Below are 24,932 nucleotides of genomic sequence, written 5' to 3'. Positions count from 1 at the left end.
GCAGCGAGCACAGCGCCTGTCTTCCATAATGCATGGGCAGCTGCTGCGCTGCCGGTGGCGGGGGCGGGCGGTGTCTACCCTGCCGCCCCCTCCCGGCCCAGCCCGGAGCCAAGGGGCTCGGGAGGATCTGACGGAGAGGGACAAAGAAAGTAGCTCTCGCTCCTCACACCCCGGAGAGCCGTGGAGCCCACGCCCCTTGTTTCCCCCAGAAATCCCAGTTAGGTCGAAGGATCCCATCCGAAACCCCCGGTTTGCTGGGGGAAGGAGGGGCGCCTGTGCGCCCCCACCGCGTTTATCTTCATTGTTTCCTTTGCTCAAAAGCAACGTGAGCTTTCCGTCAAAGTATCCAAACCTTAAAGGACATTTAAAAATTGCTAGTATAAGTCCCTTGCCCACCACCCTTACTGAATTTGAATACAGCACCTGCTCCGGATTTATTATTTTCCTGTGTTCAAGTTATGGTTTGTTAGTGTTGTTTTATGAAAATGGGATCACTTCATACATCATGATTTGCAAAATATTTTAAAACTGTGTGATTGGCCTTTGCCAGCTCTGCACACCAGTGCATGTGGCTCCAGACCCATTTTTGTTAACCAGCAGTGTGATGTTGTGAACAGCTCACTGGGTTCGGGTGAGGGCCAGAAGGGCTCTCTGGGCTCTGCTGCTGACTAGTTGTGAGTGCCTTGCCCTCTCTGAGCCTCGCTGGTAACCCGAGGGGTTCAGCTTGGCCAAGGTCCCTGCCAGCTCTGAGATTGCGATGCACGTCACAGTGCAGCTCAGCAGCGATGTCTCCCTCCCAGCTGCTCCTGTCAGGCGGGGCCCAGGAGCCAGAGGGACGAGCCGTCTGCAGCGCCAGTCAGGCCTGTCAGGCTGTCACTGGCGTCTCACCTTCCGGCCTGCCTGCTGTCCAGCGTGTGTGGCACGGCTGGGGGGCTGTCCAGATGCAGCAACAGCTGGCAGGGTGGCCTGCCCTCGGTGTTAAATGCCTCACCTGTCAAGCATGGAGCAGGGCTCCATGTCCTTCTGAGTCAGGTGGCCTGGAAAAGGAGAAGGAGCTCTTCCACCTGAGTGCCTGCTCCCCTCCATCCTTCGACTCCCCCCCCAAGGGCTTGGGCAACTTGGGAGCTCATCTTCTTGGCTCCTGACGCGGGGACACCTGATTTGTCAAGGAGACCCTTGGGTACTTCTGATTGCTGCTTTGGAAAGACAGGCACAGCAGCTTCCTTCCAGGACGTCCTTCCCTTTCCTGGCCCTGCCCTCATGGTCTCGTCTGTCTGTCTGTCTCTCTGGGGACCGATGTGTTGGTCCTGGGCTCCTGCTGACCCCACCGAGTCACTGCTGCTCTTCAGAGAGGCTCTCTGAGGCTCCCCCTTCAGAACTCGCTGGGAGCAGGGCCCTTGCCTGCTACTGGGGGCACCGCACCTGGAGGCCAGCTGGCCCAGGGGCTGAGGGTCTGGAGATGCTCTCAAGGCTGCTTTAGGAGACAGCTGCCTATTTTATGACAGCAGCTGCTCTTGTGGGGGGGTCAGGTCCTTGGGGACAGCCATTAGCACGGGGACTTTGGTCTCAAAGATTCAGATTCCAATGCCACCAGCCTGTTCCATTCCAGGTGGACTCCAGCAGCCACAATAAGTAAGCAAGAATATTCACCCACTGGACCTGGGAGGACAGTTCCCAGAGTTTTGTCTTCTCCGTAGAACTTGGCCCAAGCGTGTGTCAGGGCTGGGGATCCCCAGGGCCAGCCTCCGAGATGCTCATCTTGAGCAGAGCATGGGGTGAACACTTGGGGTTCCAGGCTGAGTTCTGTTGCAGGGTCCATTAGTTTGACCAGGACAGAAGTAACACCTCTTTCAAAGGCCTCTGGCACCGCAGGATGTGTGCCTCAGCTTTACCTCAAGTGCTCAGCCAAGAAGTACATGTAGTCCTTACCGTCACTGTGCGAATTCTACAGACGACACAGAGCGACAGCCAGGAATGTGCTCACAGCGAACAGCGAGCCAGTGGTGTGTCAGTGCAGGGCTCTGGTGGCAGCCTCCTGGCTTAGCCTGTCCTGCCGAAGTCAGCCGCCCACTGTGCCCTCTTCTGGAGGAGGGCCACAATGGAGAACAGGAGCCTCTCCTCTCTGGCAAATCAACCCAAATCCATATTGTTCACACCTCATCTCAAGTTGAGTTCCAAACCGGGCAAAGAAGGGCCAGCTGAAGGCGACCAGGGGACCAAATGACCGCCGTGTTTGCCTGTAGACATGGGCTGTCCCCAAGGAGGCTCAGAGGGCACTTTGAGGATCACCCAGGCTATCTGCTCCTCCTTGCTGCAGCCTCCGAAGATCAATAGCAGCAGAGTGCAGAGGACCTCTAAGTGGTCAACAGGGGCCTCTGGTCCAGTCCCGGGGGACAAGTGGGCAGAGAGGGGAGGCCCTGACATGCTCCCTTTCTTCACTGGTCTCCATCTGGACACCCCATCTCCTGGCCTCTCTGGGCACCAGCACTGCACCTCTGGTTTTGGGCTCCCGGGAGGCCACTGTTTATGGAGCAGCATCTCTGCCAAGAATGGGGAGGGATTCAAGAGCCAGAGAAAGAGGTCTGTCTTCAAAGTACACGTAACCTTTCTGGAAACAGTCTGATGTCAAGAAGGGACTGTCCATGGCAGCTTTGGGGAAGAGGGATGAAAAACAGGAAAGGGTCCTGTCCTCCGTTCTGTCCTCCAGAGGAGGGGAGCAAAGCCCGGGGACATACAAGCGTGGCACTCAGTCCTGCTACTGCAGAGCTGTGTGGTCAGGGTGAGTCCCTTCCCTTCTCATTTAGAATGTGGGGACTAAGACACACACCTTGCCAGGCTGATGTGAGCAGAGAATTACACGGGCAGGATCCTGCATAGCAGCTGCTCAGTGAGTGCTGCCACATGTCCTTGGCCTCTTTGGGACTCAGCCTCCTCAGGACGTCTGTAGAATAAGGGGTGGAGCCACGAGGCTGGACAATGATTGGGGTGTGGCTCTGGGAATCTCTCACCAAGAGAACAGCCTCAGTGCCGGCTCTGTCACTCCTGCCTGGGCGACACAGGCGAGGTCACTGAGTGACTCTCGGTGCTTTGAGAATCCATTTCTTCATCAGTAAAATGGGAACAATCCTCCTTCTACTTTGGTTAGTAGTGATGATATCTGGGTTTAATATAATGATTTTTTTTTTTCGGTACCGGGGATCGAACTTGGGCCCTGGCGCTTGCAAGGCAGGTGGCGAAACCACTGAGCTAAATCCCCAGCCCAATGATTTTTTTTTTTTTAATCAGGGTCTTGCTGTATAATTCAGGCTAGCCTTGAACTCACAGCAACCTTCCTGCCTCAGCCTCCTGAGTGCTAGGATTACTGGTTTCCACCACCACGCCCAGCAACTATATAATGATTTTTAAAAGCACTTTGAGAATCGTCAGGTGCCATATGAAATCCAGATCATTATTCCCCAGACTCTGCAGTCTCTGGAGGCAGGATCATTGCAGCGAGGCCTGCATTTCCCAGCCCCAACCTCCTGTTTAGTGCAGTGCCTGGTTGGTGGGAGAGACCCAGGAGGTGTTTGTCACCTGCTAGGTGAGAGGAACAGAGTGAGGATGGGGAGGAAGGGGACAAGCAGCTTCAATGGAGTGCAGTGGGGCGCACCTTGGCTTGGGCCTGGATAGACAGAGGGGAGGTGGGGAATGGAGGAGCCAGGACTTGGAGTCTGGGAAGAGCATGATTTGTGCAGAGTCTGGAGGAGCCACGTTTACCGGAACAGTGGTGCTGGAAGGGAAATCTCAAGACTCTGTCTTCATTGGTCTTTTTCATTTTGCTTATGGGCCTGAAGGGGTCTGTGGCCCAGAGGGGCCTAATTATTCTTTGCCATTTCAACCCAGGGCTTTTTGGACCCTTGTTTTCAGGCTTATAATAGACAATGCTAATGTCATTATTAATATTTAATAGTAATGATGCTAATAATGCCCTGCATTTATGTGGTCTCTCCAAAGAGCTCCAAGAACCCTGAGTTCTTTTTTTTGAAACAATTTGGCTGGTGTAGGCAGTGGGAGGGTGGGAGGGCTGGGGAGTGGAGAGGGCTGGAGCTCAGGGTATTCAAACCCCGGCAAGGTCAAAGGATCCAGCCAAGGTCACAGGCAGGGGAGGTGGGGCTGAGACCAGGATTGGCTGCTCGGGTTTCCGGTCTGCCTTCCACTCCCCTGGGCATCTGGGTCTGAGGAAGGGGAATCTCTTGGTCCTGGCGAGAGTCATGCCATCCAGGGGGCAGGAAGGAGCCGTCTTGGGGAGCATCTGTAACCCTGGAAGTGTGCTGGCTGCAGAGCAGATGAGCTCTGGGAGTTCCTGACTAAGCCCAGGTTGGCGGTGACAGGCAGCCATGGGACACAGGCTCCAGAAGGGGCAGGTGGGGACCCTGGAGTCCTTGACTAGATTCTGCAGGCCCCTCTGAGCTCATGCCAGCACTTGTTTCCAGGATCTCTGAACATGTGGTCTACAACCCCTAGGAAGCCGCTTCAGTCACACACGTCAGTGCGTGACCTCAGCCCCGATGTGCAGCCACCCCAGAAGCTCTGTGGTCACAGGAAGAGACAGCGTGTCCCCTAGAAAGAGACCACGCAGGGGAGCTGGCCGGCTGTGGAGTCAGGAGGATCTTGGTTCCTATTCAACTTACTCTATTCATGTGTGACCTTAGGCTTCTAAGCCTTAGGTTCCTCATCTGTAAAATGCATACGAGATCCAGAGTCACAAGGGTCTGGCGAGGCGATGTATGCATGTTGAATGCTCGTGGAGGGGGAGGTGTAGAACAGTGGGAGCCTCAGGGCTCTGGCATCAGTGGGTAGAGTGTCCAGGGTGGGCGGCAACCTTACCAGCCTGTTCCCAGGATGTGACCTCCATGTGTCTGCTGGCTAGCCTTCCTTGGTTCTTGCCCATTTTGGAGTCGCTTCTTTGGCCTTCACATTGATTCTATGAGCCCCCTGATGACCTTCTAGTAGATTCCTTTTCTCCTTATCATGGTCAAAGTCTGTTTCTGCTGCCTGCAGCCGAGAACCTGGATAGATTCAGGACTTAGAGTTCCTAGCACACTGCCTGGCATAAAAAGAGTGTTCAATAAATGATAGCAAGAAATTGTTACAAAATAAAGTGCCCATCCACTCATCCACCCATCTGTCTGAACATTTATCTACTTAATAGGCAAATGTTAATGCCTCTTGTATCAGATATTTTACCAAGTGCTGGAGGCACCAAGGAGAATAAGACATGGTATGTGGGGCCGAGGATTTAGCTCAGTGGTGCCTCGCCTGTGTAGCAAGCACACGGTCCTGAGTTTGATCCTTGGTACTGGAAAAAAAAAAAAAAGGTATGTATTCTTGGGAAGCTCATAGTCTAATGGTAAGACAGGCATGTAAAAATAATCAAAATGCAATCTGGTAAATGATATCAGCCAAATATGCACAGAGTACTATAGAGAAGTCCTTCCTCTGCCTTGGAGAGGCTCAGAAACAGAGAAAGTATCTTCAGGGAGTGCTGAAGGAGGGCTCCAAGCTCACCAGGGCCCAGATGATGGAAGGGCTGGGAGGAGGCTGGAAGGGGTGGGGCCAGGAGGAAGCAACTGCAGCTGGAGCAAAGGTGCAGCATGGAGTTTCCGGAGGGCTTTGGTGTGGGCCTTGAGTTGAGAGTGCAAGGAAGGGAAGGATTGGAAGAGGGGCTGGGCCTTTGTCTGAGAACCTGTTGCAGGGATCTGGGGCTGTGCGAGGCGGGCTGAGGAGCACCTTTGAAAGTTTCCCCAGGCGCCAGGGGAAGGTGGAGCATGCAGGAGAGAGACAGTCCTGGAGATAGGGAGGCTGGCTCAGGCATCTGCTCAGGTCAGAGCCAAGCTTTGGTCAACACACGTCAGTGTGATCTCACCACCGATGCGCAGTACTGAAGTCTGGAAGGGTTCTTAGCATTGAGCTCAACCTGTGCTGGTTTGAGCCAAAAGCCCACAGTTGGATGCCCAAGGGCCGCTCATCTCCCCACAGATACCCCAACTCCCACCTGTAAGGTCAGTCTCGGGGGCCGACATGGGCCAGCCTATGCTCCGACAGTGTCTTGTAGATGTGGTTAACTCTACAATCAGTTGACTTTCAGGATATTCACTTGATCATGTGGGTGAGCTTTATCCAACCACTTGGATAAAGTGATTGCCTTGAGAGCAAAGACAGACATTTCCTTGAGCAATAAGAAATTCGGCCCCAAGACCAAAACATTAGTTCTCGCTTGAACATTTCCAGACTGCAGAAAGCTGACTAGCCAGCCCCATGGCTGGATAAGCCAGTTCCTTGAAATACATCCAATATGTATGCAATACATGTAATGTATATATTTTATATACACATACACACACATGGCCCTTGACTTATGATATTTTACACCTTACACTGGTATGGAAGCCATACACGTTCAATAAAAACTGTTTAAAAATTGAATTTTGATCTTTTCCCAGCCTGGCACTACGTGGGACTGCGCTCTTTTCCATCACTGGGCAGTGTCCATGTTCATGAGGGCAAACAACTGATACTCTGCAGCAGACTGCGTTGCTAAACGATAATATTCAGTAGGTTGGGTGTATTGAATGTGCTTTGGACTTAATGATATTTTCAGTTCACAGAGGGTTTCTTGGGACTTAGCTCCACGGTAGGTCTGGGAACATCTGTGTCTTGCCAGTTCTGTTTTTCTGGAGAACCAGGATGAACTGTTGCCCTTTGCCCGCTCTATCTGTTGCTCCTCTTGACTTCCCACTGCCTCAGTCAGCTGGGGCTGCTATAACAAAATCCCTGGGCGGGCTGGCTTAAGCTGCAGACATTTATTTCTCATAGTTCTGGGTGCAAAGTTCAAGGCTGAGGGAGCGGCAGATCCAGTGTCTGATGAGAGCTGGCTTCCTGGTTTGCCTTTGGCCATTTTCTCGTGGCAGAGAGCAGAGCAAGCCCTCAGGTCTCCTCTTAGAAGGGCACTAATACCATCTCTGGGGGCTTCCTCCTCATGATCAAATCACTTCCCATCACATTGGGAGTTTTGGTTTCAACTTATGCATTGGGGTGGGGAGAGACACAAGCATTCAGACCATAGCACTTCACTCCTGAGTATACTCTAGACTCTGCTACACTCTGTGTCCTTCCTGTCCTCAGCCCCACCCTGCATCCTGCCTGCTCCTTAGCCCTGCCAGCTTGTCCCTACTCTGGCCTCTCCTATGCATGCCCTCCTCCCACCCTGTCTCACGGTCTTAGCTTGGCCCTCACCAGTTTCTACCTCCATCCTCGGCCCTCCCGTCCCCTCCTCTGCAGTCAGAGTGACTACCCTGCATGCAAATCAGACCATGTCATCCTCCTGCTAAAACTTGCCCAGCCTCTCTTGCCCCTGGGTTAGGTTCCGGGCTCCTTCTCTAACACACGGGGCTCGTGGTGATGCTGTATCTGGTCCCCTCTTTAGCTCACTCTACTTTCTTAACCTTCTCCTATTCCCCCAGCCACGTCTATCCACTTGCCCCTTCTTGTTTGGAATGGCGATCTTCTCCTTCATCTGGACCTGGGTAAGCCCCCCTCTCTCCTTCAAGAATTAGGACAGCAGTATCCACCTTCAGCTCTGCTCTGGACTCTCCGCAGGCCTTAGGTGTCCTCTGCAGGGGCATCACGTGTCACAGGAGGCTGGCTTTCTAATGAACCTATGTGGTGATGGTGTCGCCACCACTGGAGCTTATACCTTTGCTTCCAGCTTGGTGTCTGGTGCCCAGTATCTATTTTTGTCCTCTATTCCTTTCTCGAGGCTCAGGATGAGGCTAGATGGGATGTGCTGGGGCACATTTGGCTCCTTCTGTCCCTCCCCTGGGTGCCCTGCTTGTGCCGTCCGAATGCCTCCAAGCAGGTGTGGCACTGTGCCAGGGCTTGCAGCTGGGTGAGGGAAGCACGGGGCAGGTTTGACATTCTGCTTGTCACCTCAGCCGGGTGCTGTGTGTGGCACCCAGCCTGAAGGCTGCCTGGAAGAAGCTGGCCACCAAGGTCTGAGGAGCAGCCTGATGTGCTGGTTCCCCAGCCATTGGAGGCTTCGAGGTGAGTGCGGATCTCCCCAGGAGGAAAGCGGGGTCCAGGGCAGGCTTTGTGGGTGCTCAGCCTGCGCTCAGAGGGCCTGTGCATTAATTCTCTTCTGCTTCTGTCTAGGAATTGAGTGTCATTTTTAAACAAGAAGCCCAGAGTTCTATTTTGCACTGTGTCCTACTAATTCTGTTGTTGATCTGGTCACCTTATTAAAAACAATTTCCAGGCTAAGTGGGTCAAAGGGAATTGAGGGGCGGGGGGTGGTGCACTCCATTCACAACTTCAGCCTCTGCCTTTGCTTTTTTTTTGGTACCAGGATCAAACTTGGGACCTTGCGCTTGTGAGGCAGGTGGCAGAACCATGAGCTAAATCCCTGGCCCTGCCTTGGCTTTGTGAATCTCATGGAAGCAGGTGGAAAAGGACCCAGTGTTTTGAACCCTCTGAGGTCCTTAAAGCCAGGGATATGGTCTGTGGGGGTAAGAATGCATTTTATATTTTTAAATGGTTTAAAAACTCAGAAGAATGTTTTATGACACACAAAAATAATATGAAATTCAAATTTCAGTGTTCATAAACAAAGACTGATTGGAGCACAGCCACACTTGTTCATTTAAGGATTGTCTACAGCTGCCTTCATGCCACACTGGCAGCTGAGTAGTTGCAGTGGAGACTGTGCAGCCACAGAGGGGAAAACAGTGGCTACCTGGTCCTTTCAGACAGCGCTTGCCAAGCTGGGTTTAAAGCATGCCTCTGTCACCTGAAGCCTGGAATCAGAAGTGGAAGGGAAGTCACTCACTGGCACTCACGTGTTGGGTTTCTTTTTGCTTTAGCCCAGTGATTCTCAAGCAGGGAAAGCCTGGAGAGATAGATCTGTGGGTATCGTGATGGGGCTGGGTATGGGCTGGGAGGAAGGTGTGCATCCAGTGCGCTGGCATCCAGTGTCCAGTGGTCATGAGCATCCCTCACATCCCCAGTGTGCACAGTGCTGGGCTTGAGGAGCCCTGTGCTGGATCAGGGGCAGGGGTGGCAGACTCTGGAAGTCTTCCGGACTGGGCAGCAGTCAGAACTTCCTCTGGCCTGGAAGGCAGTGTGCGTAGAGGGAGGGGTGACAGGAAGGGCCAGGATGAGGGTTTCCTTTCCCGGTGGACCGTGGCTCCTTTACTTATTCGGGCAGTGGGCAGACCTCAAATGGGGGAATATCTGCTTTCCCTGCACCCCTAAAGGACCAGGATGGGTACCCATCTGGTGGCCAGGTAAACTCGAGCCTGGAGGGAGAGGTGGTTATCAAGGCCACCAGCCATGGCCCCGGGAGGGGCGCCAGGGGCCAGAGATGCAGCGACGTGCCTGGAGACTCCCAGGAGACCAGGTGAGCAGGGTGCCTGGGCTTAGGCGGAAGGAGCGTGAGGCTGGGAGCCTTGAGTGGAGCCTGGCACCGCTCCCACCAGCCTTCTGGAGAGTGTGAGGAACAGATGCCGCGGCTGTCAGACGACAGGCTCCTGGCACTTTGGGAAATTGCAGAATTAACAAAAGGACGGTTGCTTTCAGGGAACACAAGCAGGGGTGTGGTGAGCACAGCTGCCTTGTCCCAGGACTCTTTCCTGGAAGGCCGAGGAGCAGAGTCCTGCTGCCTGGCCTCCGGCTGGGGTGGATGGAAGGCAGAGGTGACTGGGTCTTCAGCCTGGGCTCAGAATGGGGTCAGGTTGGAGCCAGAGCCCAGGCCAAGGCCGCCCCTAGCTTGGAGCCTCAAATGTGCCAGGCTCTTTGGAGGTCAGGCCATCTATCCTGCTGCCTCTGGGTCCAGCCCGGCAGATGGCGTCCTGCCGGCCACGGACCCAGGCAGAGGGGCCCTCAGCGGGAATGAGAATTCACCAGCTGTTACTTGCATAGACCCCAGAAGCAGCAGCCGGCTCTCTTGGGAAGCTTCAAGGACAAAGAGAAGTGTATCTGAGGGTGGGGAGTGGGCAGCAGGAGAGGCCTCGTCCTGGATGCTTACCTGGCCGGCAGGACTGGCAGGAACGTAGGATTAGCACTGCACAGTGAAGGCACTAGAGAGGTGTGGGGATCGAGTATGTCAGCTGAGTGCTGCTTAGAGCAGGCGGGTTGGACCCCGTGTTCCTAAAGTCTAAAAGGATAAAAAGAGAGAAAGGCGATAAGCATTTTCTCAAGTGTGGGTGGTTTTAATTGCAAGGTGGAGTTAATTTAGACCCAAAGAAAGTACTTTCTGGTGCTGAGGTATGAGATGACAGTAAGCGACCCAGGAGCCGTGGCAGCTCTCCCAGGTGTGTAGCCCTGAGCAGGTGGCTGAGGGATGGCTAGAGGGGCCCCGGGAAGGTGGTTTAGCACAGCTGTCCTCACTTGTCAGACCTGCTTCCTTGTCCTGGGAGTTGCAGTGGCTGAGGGATGGGAGGGTGGAGGTGCTTGACACTCTGGGGGTCCCTGGGCTTTGGCTCAGAGAGCCCCACTGGAGTGCTGCCCCATTCAGCGGGGAAGTGAACTGGCCATTGGCTCCCCTGTGACTGGAAGGGAGAGCAGGGCCAGAGGGCAAGGAGCAGCAGATAGATTCGGGGGTCGCGCTCCTCATTCGCCGGAGTGCCATCCCTCTCCCTGTCACATCTCTCTGGCCCGGCCTGGCAGGGCGACAGATGCGCCTCGGAGGAGGGCAGGGAGCTCCTTCCCATTGGCCAGCGTCCTGTCTGCTCCCTGTTTCCTGCCAGGCTTCCCCAGCAGCTCCATTGTTAGCTGGAGGCCTCCGGGGACAGACTTCAGATGGAGGGAAGCGGGTGTGGGTTTGGTTTTGTGGGAGGGAGTCTCTGAACCAAGAACCTATTTGGCTAATGAAGTCATAATTACTCCCTGGCTCACTAATAGGATGAAAGCCGGGGGCTCAGTTAAAAGCCACTGATGGACCCTCGAGAGCTCATCTGACAGTCTGAAGAGGGGCTGGAGAGTCGGAAATGGACGAGGTTGGATGCTGGGCAGAGGGAGGGCCGGAGGGGTCCTCCGCCCTGGTTAGGGTTCCGCCTACCTCTGAGAACCAGCGCGGCACCTACATCTTCCTGGGTTTGGCATAGGACAAAATTCCTGGCAATAAATTTCCTCTTCCTTCCCCAAAGTGCCCCCAGCTATCTGTTTGGAAGGAAGCACAGCTCACAGCTATCTGTTTGGAAGGAAGCTAGAGGGGTAGAGGGTGTCCCGAGCAGCCGGAAATCCCTAGCGATTTCTATTTGACTTTGGAATGAGTGTATTTCAAAATTCGTGTCACTTCCCCACACAGCCCCAAAAGCCCCTCATCCTTTTGCAGCATGGCTTGGGCCTAGTTCAAACTGCGAGTCTGCTTTCCCCAAGGACACATTAGCACCATGAAGAGAGGGGCAGAGCACCTGCTGGGTGTGGTGAGGTCTGGACTTGGCTCTGATGTGCAGTGTCTATAAAACAAGGGAGTGAGCTGGGCATAGCGGCACACCCCTGTAATCCCGGCACTCTGGGAGGCTGAGACAGGAGGATTGAAATTTTAAGCCCAGCTGGGGCAATTTAGCAACTTAGTGAGGTCCTGTATCAAATTAAAAAAAAAAAATTTATGGGCCGGGGATTTAGCTCAGTGGTTCCGCCGCCTGCCTCAAAAGTGCAAGGTCCCGAGTTCCATCCCCACTAGCAAAAAGAAAAAGAAAAAGAAAAAATTTTTTTAAAGGGCTGGAGATGAAGCTCAGTGAAAACGCCCAGGGTTCATTCCTCAGCACCACGAAAACAGAACGAAGAACAAGGAAGTAGCCAGTGCCAGAGCTTGCCCTGTTGCTCTGTGACTGACTGACTTGGTAGGAAGTGGCCGGGCTGCCAGTAGCTCTGCTGGCCCTCAGAGCCAATTGCTTTGATGATGCTCACGGCAGTCCCTTAGTTGGGCTCCTAAGTCTCAGTACAAAATCGACACCCGTGTTGTGAGAGGTCGTGGAAGGGACACTGGCTGAGTCCTGTCCTGTGGTCATTTTCTCCCGGGACAAGTCCAGCCTTCTGGGCCTCTGGCTTTATCCTCTCCCGCGACATCGGGAAAGATGGTCAGACCTCGCTGATCAGTGAGCGTGGCAGGTTGCTAGCTTGAAAGCCAGACAAGAGCACTTAGGGAAAGTTAATTAATGGGGCTGTAGATGAACCTCACGCTCTCAACACTTATCACTGGCCCTTCTGCCCTGCCAGGAACCTGCTCAACTTGCTTTTAGGAAGACAGAGCTAGCCTGCCCCACCCCACCCCTTGCCCAATACCAAGAGGGCTGAACCCCAAGTCGGTGCTGTAAATACAGCCAGGCAGACAGCTCCACATGCGGGATCTGGCCACACTGCAGGGACACTGGTCCCCAGGAGTAGCCAGCACATACTTAGGGGTCCCCCACTGCGTGTGAGGGGCAGGCAGGCTGGTGCCACAGTGTGCAGGAGTCAGATTCCCGTGGGACCAGAGAGCTTAGGCTGGAGGCCAAGCAAGGGGCAGGAGGAGCCAGGTAGGGAAAGAAAGGCTCAGAGAGGCCCGCCGGTGGGGAGGCATCCTGACACATGGGACTCACTCCTGCTGGGAGGGTAGCCAGGCTTGGGAAGGCAGACCAGAGTCTGGGAGGAACAGCTTGGTGGGCAGAAGAGGGGAAAGGGTGAGGTTCTTTCTTTCTTTCTTTATATTAAATCAATGATCATAGAAACACTGTTCATAGAATTTTTCAGGATCTAATTTGAACCGATTAGGTCCTTACAGTGATCTATAAGGGAGCTACAATTACAATCCCAGGTTTGCAGATGAGGAAACTCAGGCAAGGAGAGGTTAAGTAACTTGCCTGAGGCCACAGAGCTAGTGTCTGACCTGTCCACAGAATTCAGCTCTTCCTAGGGCTCAAGGCAGACCTGGAGGAGGGCAAGCCCCGACGGCCTCACTGCCTCTCATCTCAGATCATGGGCGCCCCCAGTCTCTCCTGGGCCCTCCTACCACACCAGAGGGGAGAGGAGAGGAGCAGAGCATGGCTGGAGTGTGTTCAGGGGCTGGCAAGTGCAGCTCTGGCACGATGCCTTTGAAGCCCGGAGCTAAGTCTTCATAGAGACGCCCATTCATACTCTCAAGTGTAGTAATGAAGAGTTTTTTTGTTTGTGTTTGTGGCACTAGGGATTGGACGCTGGGTCTTTGCACTAAGCTACATCTCCAACCCTATCAATTAATCAGTTAATTAATTAATTAATTAATTTCTGAGACAGAGTCTCACTTAGCCGCTAAATTGTCCAGGTCGGTCTCAAACTCATGATCCTCCTGGCTCAACTTCCTACTGCTGGGAATATAGGTGTGCACCACCGTGCCTGGTTGAAGCCCAGGGTTTTAGAGTCAGATAGACCTGGCAGTTAGCTCCGGCTTTGTCCTTTGCCTTGGGTGAGTCATTCTGCCATTCAGGGTTAGTCTCCTCCAGTGCAACGGGATCCACAGCTACCACATGCCCAGGGCCATGTGCGGGTTAGAGGAGACGTTTGCATAAAGTGCACATCACCGTGCCTCCTGCAGTTGGTGTCAACATTATTAGTTTCCCTTCTCCTCCTAAGTGACTTAATGTAAATGTATTGTGGCCCAATACCATCTGGTGCCCTCTTGCCTCCTTGACATCAGCATAATAAATGGCTCAGTTCCCTGCCAATCCCACAGTCTAAGAAAAGCAAAGCCCTTCCCTCAATTTCTGCTAATTCCCTCGGGCTCATGCTCTGACCCCTGCATCCCACGAGGTCTCTGTTACACCCAGCATCCGTCTAGACATAAAATTCACCACCTTTGCTAGTTGGCATAAAACATCCACTCACAGGAGGCGGATTCATGAATTGAGTGTGGCCTGACTGCCAGGGGACAGCATGAGGGCACACGGTGCCTGCCCTTGGGGTCCTCTAGCATTAGCCTGCACCAGAATCACCTGGAAGGCCTTTTAAAACAGGTACCAGAGTTTCCGGTACAGTGGACCTGGGGTGGCCGAAGAGTCTGTATTTCTGCCAGTTCCTGGGTGATTCTGGTTCTGCTAGAGTAGGGGGCAGACTTTGAGACCTGCTGCTCTAGCCATTCTGCTTGTCTCTGCTCATCCATTCCCCACTGGGGTCGCCAAGTCTCTTACACAAAACTTTCCCCAGCTTCCATTTGCAAATTCTCTGCCCAGATCATGCCTGGACCCTTTGTTCCACAGGATTCTGCCTTTTCAGAGGACAGCTGGGATTTAAAAATCCATAATCAGTGCTCTCCCTGGCTGCAGCTGGCTCTCTTCTGTGGTCTGCACTGCATGGCCTAGGGTGGGGAAGGTGCATCAGGACTCAGGGTCTGTGTGTGAACCCTGACCCGGTGGAGTTCCAGTCTATACAATGCAATCAGCAGCAAGTTCTGGGGCTGGGATGGGACTGGAGCTGGGGGTTGGGCTGCTGGGCCGCAGCTGTGGCTCCAAATTGCTGTGAGGCCCACTGCCTGGTCCATGCCCCAGCAGGGGCTGACATCAAATAAATGGGCTCTGATGCATTAAGTGGGGAGGGGACAAGTGGAATGCCCCCCCATATGGTGGCAGAGAGAGGCTGCCTTGATGAGGAGGCTCTAATGAAGTCCCTGTCCCAGCCCTTTGGGGGCCGCTGGGCGAGAGGGTACAGCCCCTGCTCTTAATAAAGATCGGAAGATGACTTGTCCCCTCCCCACTGGGTCTGCTAATCCAACTCCAAGCTGGAGATTAGCATTTCTGATGGGCTGGGTGGTGCAGCCTTCAGGAGACAGGGATGAGGGATGGCAGATATTCTGGGGTCCCCCCCGGGGCCCTGTAGAGAGCGGTTGTTTTGTGTGGCTTGAGGTGGGCTTTCTGCAAACAAGATGCTCCCTTCATTTCCACTCTGCCCCTTGGTGGAGGCTCTTGTTCTGAAAACTTTGTTCACCGAACCCCAAAGTGTCATATACGTGCTAAATATCCAAATACCCAGCATCGACAGAGGATGATACGAAGAACTTGAGTTCACTCAGCTACTTCTTTCAAAGGAATGGCTGTCTCATTCATTCATGGCCATTCATTTTGTCTGTGGTACTTGCTGTGTGCTAAGCATTGGATTGTGGAAGCAGAGGTGAAAAAAAGAAAAGATTTCTTATACTCAAGATATTAGAAATTCAGTGAAAGAAACAGTAGGTGACATGTGCTCAGGAGGATCTAAACCAGACCACAAATGTGTGAGGACGCAGGGGTGTTGGGGAGATCTCCTGAGACAGTGTCACCGTGCTGAGTATTGAAGTGTGGCCGTCAGGTGAGGGACAAGCCTGTACGTCCAGCTACGTGGGAGACTGGAAGTACATGCAGGAGTTTGAGGCCCATGGGGCAACACAGTGAGACCCCATCTCAAAACAAACAAAACAACCCAGAAAGAGGTGTGACCCAGCCCACAGGCCGCAGCTGGCCTTGGAGGACCGGGGAGAGGTGGTCTCCATGGAGACAGGGGCTCAGAGGGGCCCGGAGCTGAAAAGAGGCAAGAGTCTGAGATCGTCCGTGTTTGAGTGTAATGAGCATCAGCTCCAGTAATTGAGACCTGTCCAGGAATCGGGCATGGGAGGTCAAGGCAGCCAAACCTTGGGGCATAATTTGTTCACTGAATCCACATTGACTGAGTCCCTTGCCCAGGGCACACTTAGGTCACTTTATCTACCCGCCTCCCAGGACAGACTCAGCTTCCTGAGGACTGGAGTGCTACCCCGCTCCTCTTACACCACTAACTGGCCCCGAGTGGGCCAGGAGCATGGGCCTCTGGACTGACTGCCAACCTGGGAAGTGGGGGCAGTTTCTGCACGTCTGAGGGAGCTAGAAATCGGCTGGAATTTGGGGCATGGAGGCTGGGAGTGGTGACAAATGAGTTAGGAGAGGGGAGGGTCACGGCACCAGAAGTTTAACGTGCCAAACCAGGGAGTTCAGATTTTGTCCTACTGGAGGAAGGGGAGCGAACAATCCGATTGTATTTGAGAAGATCCCTGCAGTTACAGTTTCTTGGGGAAGTAGGTGATACAGGAGGCAGAGACACTGTTACTAGGGGTGAGACGGTGCAAGTGAACAGGAGGTACAGATTTCAGACACAGCCTGTGAACTTGAGAGGGATGAGAAAGGCCCTCTCTTATTCCAGGGAGTGAGCAGAGGTTCTGAGGGGCTGGAGGACATCCCCAACACTTCAGCAGGACCCAGACCTGGAAATAAGCGTCTCGCTTGAACCTAATGAAAAGGGAACTCCTCAAGTCCATGATGTGTCCCGAGGTTTTGAAGGAAGAGTAAACAGAGAGAGTTGGAGAGGTACTTGGTGACTCTTTGTCCCTGAGAGTTGAGCTGGGTCTGCGTTTCCTGAGGAGTCCTTTGTCCTGACTGCCCAGTACTGCCGAGGCCCCGCCCTCTCTGCAATGGGAGGTGACAGCGTCCGGCGTCCCTCTGCAAGGATCCCACCTGGGTGATGCTCGGGGGCCACCCCTTAGTGAGAGGTAGTAAGAGGCCAGGCTGCGTCAAGAAAGGAGGTGGGCGGAAGCTGAGCTCTGTCCCCCAACACAGCCCCTGGCTCTGCCTTCACTGTCCGGTTGTTTATGGAGATTGCTTCACGTCTATGAAAGGGTTTCAGCTGTATTCAGTCCTTCAACGTATTAAATATCTGCTCTGTACCAGGGACAGTGCTGGGCAGGCGCTAGTGATGGCCCATCTACGGGCAAAGGGGCGAAGGGGAGGGGCAGACCAGGCGCCACTGCAAATTTCTCTCCTCCACCTGCCCCAGCACAGCACTTTGGAGACAGCGTGCGCACACACAGACAGGTGAATCGGGTGTGTCTCTCCGAACGTACGCATTCCTATACCAGCCACTCATGTTTAAAACACAAATCGTGCAAATGGGTTTTCCCAAATAAGACCAGCTTCTAGATGGCGGCTGCTATAGTGGAATTCCAACAGCAGAGTGCGCTGTCTGGTGCGTATGAAAAATCCTATCATTAACCCCGTGGCATTCTCTCTACCCAAAGGAGATGAATGAATCACTGGCCAGAGTCCATTTTGAACAACTTTTATTATACGTTTAGTGTTTTCTATACAAAAGAAATCAGTTTTTTTACAGTGATTCAAAAAAAAATTCTGAATAATTTGGCCTTTTCATTGTTCATGCAGTCAGTTTATAAGTCCATGTATTAGACGGTCCTTCATGGCCCAGAAGTCTTCCCTGCTGAAGGTCATGCGTGACACCCTCAGATAACGCATCTGTCGCCAACAAAGCGGGTTAATTCAAGGTCACTCGCAAAAAGGAAAGAGCGTGACGTGAGAGGGGTTAAAACAAGTTGTACCATGACAGTTAAAAGTTTAACCAACAGAAAAAAAGATCAGGCCAATTTGTGGGCGGGTGGAAATGTGGGCAAGGATGGAAACAGGGAAAAAATTTCCCCACTGAAAAGAACATAGTGGGATGGTGGGGACAGAGCAAGAGGTCCTCCAGGGTCCAGCACGGTTGGGGGTGGGACCAGGACAGCAGGTGGCCGTGTCACAGGCGACTGATGCTCAGCTTGAGAGGGGCAAGAAGTGGGAAGGAGCTGAGAGCCGGGCAGAGGGACAACACTGACTGAGGACATTGCATTTGGGAATCAGAAAAAGAGCAGATCAGTGTCGTTTGAACTGCATTATATTTGAAAAAGAAAGTAGTGCACAAAATTCTGGATCTCTTCTCCCAGACTTTTGTGTTTATTGCTTCACTGTAGTCTTTACGTCTGTTGAATTCCAGCCCAGCAAATGCCAGGGTGGCAGGCTTGCCAGAGCCCTGGTGCCCCTCAGTGCCCTGTGGCCAAGGGCAGAATGGACAGGAAACCCCCGCCCCAACCCCACTTCCGAGGAATACAGTGTGCTCAGAGCCTGATGTGAGACAAAGCAAGAGGTATCATTCCAGGAGGACAGTCTAGGGTTCACAGTCACCAGCACCAATCAGCTTGTCATTCTAGGCTCTGGCCTGGGAGCTGCCCATAACTGCACAGCTGGGTTCTGCCTTTCATTTGGGAGCTGTGGGGATGTGGGAGAAATGGTAGAGAGATTTGACAGGGTGGCCCAAGGGACAGATCTTAATACCTGTTTCCCAGGAGGCAGCTGTGGCGAGATGAACAACACTGGACAAGGAATCAGAAGGCCCAAGGTCAAGCCCTGGTCCTGCCTTGACTTACCAGCTTTGCCCTTTTGAGCCTGTCTCTTTAGCTCCCTGAATTTTCATTTCCTTGTCTGCACAATGAGTCACTTCAATTAGATCAGCTCTGAGATTCCCTCACAAGCTGAAATCTGAAACTGTCCTAGGCTACACAGCCTTGTATCTGTTTCATTTCCATCTTAATCATCGTGGAACATCCACTTAATACTAATGGATGGATAAGAGGAGCACTGGCTCTGGGTGTGGTTGGGGACACTGTCCAGTGAGTGGCACAGCTTCCCTGGGTGGTTCCCTCCGTCCCCTGTGGTCCTTCCCTGAGGGCATCGCAGGGAAGCCCCTTCTTAGAAGGGTAGGAAAAGAAAGGGCACTTACTTCCCTGGGTTGTGCAGGGTGGGGACAACCACAAGCCTGTTCCAACTCACACAGGGGGCTCCTGTCTAGTTTAAGGGAAGGGGCTGCCCAGGAGTTTGGCTCTGCCAGATTGGCCTGTGCCTCCCGGGACACGGAGTCTCCTCCTGCCACTTCAAGCTCTTTGCTTCACTGGCTCAAGTCCTATTTCTTTTTCTTTTCTGAGTCAGGGACCTCTTACATGCTGCTCCTAAGCCATCGTGGAAAGCTCATACAGGGTCCTAGGCTTCACTAGAACAAAACCACCCTGTGCGCCGAGCTGGGTGGAGCTCACCGCAGCTGTGGGGTTGTGTTTGGCAGAGGCTGGTTAAACTGGTGCTCACTGCAAGGTGTCACAGGTGGAGAGTGGGTTATGGGAACTGGCACCCTGGGAACCTACTGTTCTCCGAGCCCCAGCCCAAATAAGGCTGGAGAAATTTCACTTCTTTGCAAAGCAGCCTCACAAAGGCTGAGACAAAAATGTCCCTGCTGCTTTCATCACCTCAAAGTTGGAGACGTTCTAAGACTCGGCCTGGCTCAGTACAAGATTCCAGGAGGAACCACAAAGGGGTGCAGCCTGTGTCACTCTTGGGGAGCATTTCCTGCTCCTTCAGATCACTCTCTCCCCCCAGGTTCTGTCACAGGAACCACCCCAACAGGCCCCAGTCCAGGTGGCCTCCTCTTCCCCGAGCTGTGCATCACACTCACACACAGCACTTTGTATCACATCTCTAGAGCCCAAAGAGGACTCACCCTTTGCAAGATGCTGTCTGGGTCTGGACTGTCTCCTGCTGCAAGTGCAGCTCTGCAATTGAGCAGTGGCCCATTGCATGTGCATGTGCACGCGTGGGTGTTTGGTGTGGCAGGGGAGCCTGTTCCTTAGCTGGAAACCCACACACACCTGTGGGTTGGTCTCCATCCCTTCCAAAGTTGACTGTGGTCAGGGACACTGGAATGCACTCCCTGGGGCCACGCTGCTGAGGTACCTCTGTGGGGAGGCACTGCACAACTCTTGGCTGTGTGGTCACTTTCCCAAACCTCAAGACTTGTCACAAGGGGGTGGACCAGATGTCTCCAACTGCTCAGGGCAGAGGAGATGGACAAGGGAGAGGGTTGGCCTGGCTCTCCCTTTAGCTTAAAGTCAGCCATCTCTGCAAAAGCAAGGAAAGGAAGGAGGGGTCCTGTTCACCATAACTCAGGCAAAGGGGGCTCAGCTGGCTCCGACCTGGCTTCTCTGCTCCTTGGGGTGGCCCATGCCCTCTGTGCAGGAAAGAATTCAAAGGAGGGGCTGAACGGGCACCAGAACACAGAGAGATTAAGCAGCTTGCCCCAAGGGACAGAGAAAAGAGGCTCAAGGAGCAGGACTGTCCCTCAATCCATCCAGCAAGTCCTGACCTCCCAGTCCTACCCAGTGGTGCTGAGCAGATGGACCAAGCTCTTCCTGGGAAGCCTCTTCCTTCCAACCTGGAGTCATCAGTAGCTCAAACAACAGAGGGCAGAAAACTCCCGACTCAATGGCCACTGTGTCTCAAGATTTAGTGCCAGTAACGTCAGCCCTGCATGGGCAGGGACCCCATTGGACCTTGCTCATCAAGGCATTCAGGGAACCGGCCTTGGCCCAGGCTAGATGTTCACAGAGCATCTGATGGATGGACAGATGAGAGCACAGGCAGCCACCACACTTAGGGCTGAGCACACAGGTAGGACGGCAGCCTAGAGCCACTGCAAGGTGACCTACACCTTTTCCCCTACCCCAGCCAGACAGGCCGAAGCACCAACGGCACTGGGCACTCCTGGCATTGTTATTGGGAACATTTTGGGGTGTTTGCTTGAGACTCAGCTGGCACAGAGTGCTGGGCAATACTGCTGTCCTGCTGAGCTGGGGCGGACTCGGAAAGTGCCTCCTCTCCTCCCCAGTCCTGCAAACTCACACCTCAGGATCAGATCTAAGAATCTGCCATCTTTGCTTCGGGAAATCTTGGTTCTTCAGCCCCAGATTTGGTCCTGCCTGGAGGACTGTGATCGTGATGGAGGCAGGGGTGCAGCTGTCAGCACACACAAAACAACACCCCGAGAGGCTGGTACAGCTCATGGCAGGACTCTGGAATGGGGTGCAAAGATAACCCAAGGACTCATCTCTCCCCAAGACCCTTAAGACGGAGCCCTTTCTAGTTACTATTCTGTGTGGCAGACTTTCCAGAGACAGGGGATAGATATGGTGACACTAACGTCCCTTCCTCCCCTGAGAGCTTGCTCTTGGTGCCACAGGCTCACTAGCACAGACAATGCAGTACGGAATGGGTGCCTGAGATACTGTCCACTGTGCTCAGGTCCACAGTGTTTTCTGGAAAGGCCGGTCCTTTAATTCAGCTCACAGGCACACTTCCCTGACACAACCTTCAGGGACAGTGGGCCCCTGCTGCAGGAATGCACACCTGCGTCCCTGCAGGTGAGCTGGGGGAGGGGACCCTGAGCTCACTCCCCAGCTCTCTCCTCTTTACCCTGTTCCCTTTCATCACGAGAGCTGCCTTTCCGGCTCCCGGCAGCACAGCTGGGCGCAGAACCTGGGCAGAGGGACCATCATACATCCTCAGGTTCAAGCAACATTACTGGCTCAGCCTTGGGCTATGGTTTCTTACCTGCAGACAGAGCTGTGCCTATGGGCTTGACCTTCAACCCAATGATTATTAAGTGACACAAGCACTGTTAATACCTCTGCGGCTTAAACATGTGGCAAATGAGGCTTTAATAAAGTCTCTGAAGGACACAGCCCTGGTCCTGCCCAGGCCCCCAGCTGTAGCTGGAGGCTCAAATCAGTGGCAGGTGATCCACACCTGGGGATCAACCCAACCCTCCCGACCCTGACTCCAGCCACGGGAGCAGCTGCAGGGCATGCTCAGGCTCAAGCTCCCCCCCCTCTCCGCATTGCTGAGGCTAAGGTACCTTTGGTTCAGAAATGGATTAGGTGGGCAGGATGAAGGCAGCACCTTCGGGCTGAGAACTGCAGGTCTGCAAGTGTCTCCATCTGGGGAACAGGGTGAGGGTGAGTGTGGAATGGCTGCTTCCGGTCTTGCAGGGACACTTGCATAGGCTGCCTGATCCTGATCCCGATCCCGATCCCGATCCCGTTCCCGATCCCGAGACAGAGACAGACATCACCAGAGGCTCCAAGGCTTGCAGGGATGGGCCAAGACCTGGGAACTCCAGGGACAGATCAGAGCTGCATAAGGCATATGAAGAGCATCAAGTCCTCCCCAGGCTGGGGCATCACAGCGCTGTTAGTACGGTGTCACCTCCAGGTCCTCCGATGGGTACATACCCTAAAAAAGGACAGACAGGGCAGCAGTCCCCGTCTACACACAAGTCAAGCGCAAGTCTCAGTGTCACAGAGAACTGACAGAGGGGGGATAACTGCTAGAGATGGAAGGGGAGCAGTGCTTCACATCCCCAAACACACCAGCAAGGCTTCTGCACACAGGGCTCTCTCCTTGAGGGTAGCAGCAGAGACCCGGGGGCGGGGCAGGTGCCCCTGCTCCTACACAGCAGGTGTGGTCCTCTCTCCTGCAGCCTGGGCTTCACTGTCGTCCAAAGCCAGCCCCTGGCTTCTCTCCAGAGGTGTGAAGCTCCCGAGGGGCCAGGCCCTGACTTTCTCTGCTTGCGGCCCAGTCACTGCAGCTGAGGTCCTGGCCATCAGGACTACTCTGTTCCCCGACCGTGGCCCTCAGAGTCAGTGCAGCTCGTTCTTGGCCACTCCACGGGCAGGGGAAGGTTAAGAGTGAGGAGCAGGAGGCAAACTGGCCACCTGAACCAGAGAGAGGCAAGGAGGCCTGCCCTTCCTCTCCCTGCCCCAAATACTGTCGCTTTCCAGAAAGAGGCCAAGCCCAGCTCAGCAGCCGGCCAGGCCGAGGCAGATGGACTGGGAGCAAGGACAGGCGTATGGCGAGAAAGGCATCCTTCAGAAACACGTGGGCCCGGTGGCAGTGTGAATACTACGGCTTTTCTCTCTGTCCTGTTTCGGGTCATTCCTCTGTGTCTGTCACTGTGGTTTCCTGGGGGAGGAGCCACCTATTCTTTCTTTTCCAGGGACACTTCTTAAAAAACAGAAAGAAAGTGAATGGAGACATTGGGTCTGGAGGGAAAGATGCACAAAGAAAAAACATGGAGACGGGGGAAAGTAGTGTAACCAAGAGAACGGCGAGCGCGCGTGCCCGGGGAAGGCGGGCAGTGTGGTGGGCGTGGCAGGGGCGGGCTTCCCTGCAGTGAGTGCTGCCAGGGCTCCAGCTCTGCTGCACCAGCGGCACACAGCGGGGCGGGGCACATGGGGAGGGCATTGTGGGGCTGGGTGGGCATTGGCCCTCACAGCGTGGCAGGCCCCATATGGCACCCTTGTCCCTGAAGGCGGCTGCGGCTTTGCTGTCGGTCTGCGGTAGCTTCGGCTCCCCTCTCCCCTCCTCCCACTTGCAGAGTAGCGGCCGTGCCTGGTGGGCTCCGTTAGGCCAGAGAGTAGATGGCATTGACGGGTGACGTGGCCTCTGAGCTCTCGTTGCCCTCCGTCTCCTCCTTGTCCTTTTTCACCGTGTACTGGCCGATGAAGGAGCCGTCCTCGTTGAACTGGCCCTCCCCGCCTTCGCCGTAGTCCACCAGGCTGTCGTCACTCTCCTGCTGCTTGATGGTGCCGTCCAGAGACGTCTGGCTGCCCTGCAGGGGCTTGTTGTCCTCGTCGCTGGTCAGAGAGAGACAGAATCAGGGCCCTGCCTGGCTGGGTTCTCAGCACACACAGGGCCTGCACCCCACTGAGGACGAGGGCCCTAGGGGCCATCTCGCTCTTACCCACTATGCAGCAACCTCTACAGAAGCAAACCTGAGACCCGGGGGACAGTTATCTCGCTGCGGTGCGGCCCCCATCCCAGGACTCCTGCTCTGGGGTCCCTTCCAGGAGACAGGGCCACTGTGTGGGGGGAGCAGCAGAGGATGGCCACTCCTGAGAGGCAAGAGTCAGGATGGGGACTGTGTCACCTCGTGGCCATAGCCCGTCCTCAGAAGGTGGGCCTTGCATGACCTGTGCCTCTGTGAAGGTTTCAGGGAACAGGTCTCTCCCCTGTTCTCCACTTCCCTGTCTCAGCGTTGCTCTCCTCCCAGCTGCAGCTTATCTGCAAACAGCTGCTAGTGCTTGGGACTGAGCAAGTAAGAGGTGGGATGGCCCGAGGGAGAGGCATACAGAGAAGCTCGAAAGGCCAGTGACTTGAGAAAACGGCAGCCAGGCCTGGAGGACCCTGCCAGCCCCTCGGAGGGAGAGCTGGTGGGGCACTGATGCCCAGACTGGAGACCCCGCATCCCTCCCCCGCTGGGAAACTCTCTGCCCTTTAGGCTCCCGGGGTGACCAGGTGCTGCTGGCTGCACTTCAGAGGCGAGATGGCACCCAGGCGGGAGGCCACTGTGGGCCAGCAGTGGGGGACCGAGGCCTGGCAGGCGGGCCACAGCGATGCCATACCGTCTGAGCACACACAGGACGCCCTCCCCAGCTCCCAGCCCAGTCTCAGTGGCTCCTGGGTGTGGTGAAAATACCCAGCTAAGCTGCCATTACTGCAGGCAGCATTTTCTATCAACAGCGTCGGGCAGACAGCTGCAGGGGAGGCCCCGCGTAAGCTTAGCAGACGGAAAGCCATTAGCCCACTCCCCCACACGCTGAGCGAGTGCGGACCATTAATGTGGCCCAATCACCTCCTCTGATGGCAGCGTTTGGGGGGAAAGTGGCAGAGGCCAGTGGGTCTCCAGGTTGCTCGAGTTTGTGCCGCAAGTGGAACTCTCTGCGAACCAGATTCTCATTGCCAGACCCCTCAGCCTGCTTGCAAGTCTTTTTCCTACATGCACCCTTTGGAGGGCCCTCTGCCCACCGCAGGCCACAAGGGCTGTGTTATGTGCTTTGCATATAATCAGGAATTCTTGTCTGGTTCCAGGCACCTCAGCTAAATGCAGCCACAGGACGGAGATACTCAGCAGCAGGGGAAAGGTTGTTAATGTGCCGGGCTCTTAGGTCTGGAAGAGACCTCGCCTGAGGAGGCTTGAACAAAGGGGGGCCCTGGTCTAGTCACCTGTCAGCTCAGCCTCCCAGAAACCGTGCAGGTGCAGGAGAGGCACGGGAGAGAGCGGTGCAGCCCCATGAGAAAGCTGTCGCGTGGAACGGAGTAACGGTGGGCCGGGTCCCCTCACTCCCAGGAAACTTAGCTCTCGCTGCTCCTTACTCATTTAGGCTTTCCCAGCTAAGGACTCCTGTCTGCATGAAACGGGGCGCGGGACAGATGCTGTGTATGTGTGCATGT

The 24,932-nt window shown here is 54.5% G+C and overlaps 1 protein-coding gene across 23 annotated transcripts in view; it reads right to left on the bottom strand.

Annotated features, from left to right (window-relative positions):
• Window positions 1–17,093: 17,093 nt before the first annotated feature.
• Window positions 17,094–24,932, bottom strand: part of Nfasc (neurofascin) — a 163,359-nt gene continuing 155,520 nt past the window's right edge. For all 23 annotated transcript variants that reach the window (XM_013078603.3, XM_087193963.1, XM_087193965.1 and 20 more), the window contains one exon: window positions 17,094–23,335. In XM_013078603.3, the coding sequence (XP_012934057.1) occupies window positions 23,104–23,335 (232 nt within the window). In that variant the 3' untranslated portion in view covers window positions 17,094–23,103. The remainder of the gene's footprint in view (window positions 23,336–24,932) is intronic.

The sequence above is a fragment of the Heterocephalus glaber genome, unplaced genomic scaffold, assembly GCF_053883595.1.
Source record: "Heterocephalus glaber isolate CG9 unplaced genomic scaffold, H.glaber_assembly_v1.0 deba00001600, whole genome shotgun sequence".
In the NCBI taxonomy this organism is placed as follows: domain Eukaryota; kingdom Metazoa; phylum Chordata; class Mammalia; order Rodentia; family Bathyergidae; genus Heterocephalus; species Heterocephalus glaber.
The sequence above is the reverse complement of the archived record's forward strand: the minus strand, read 5'-3'. Positions and strand labels throughout refer to the sequence as shown.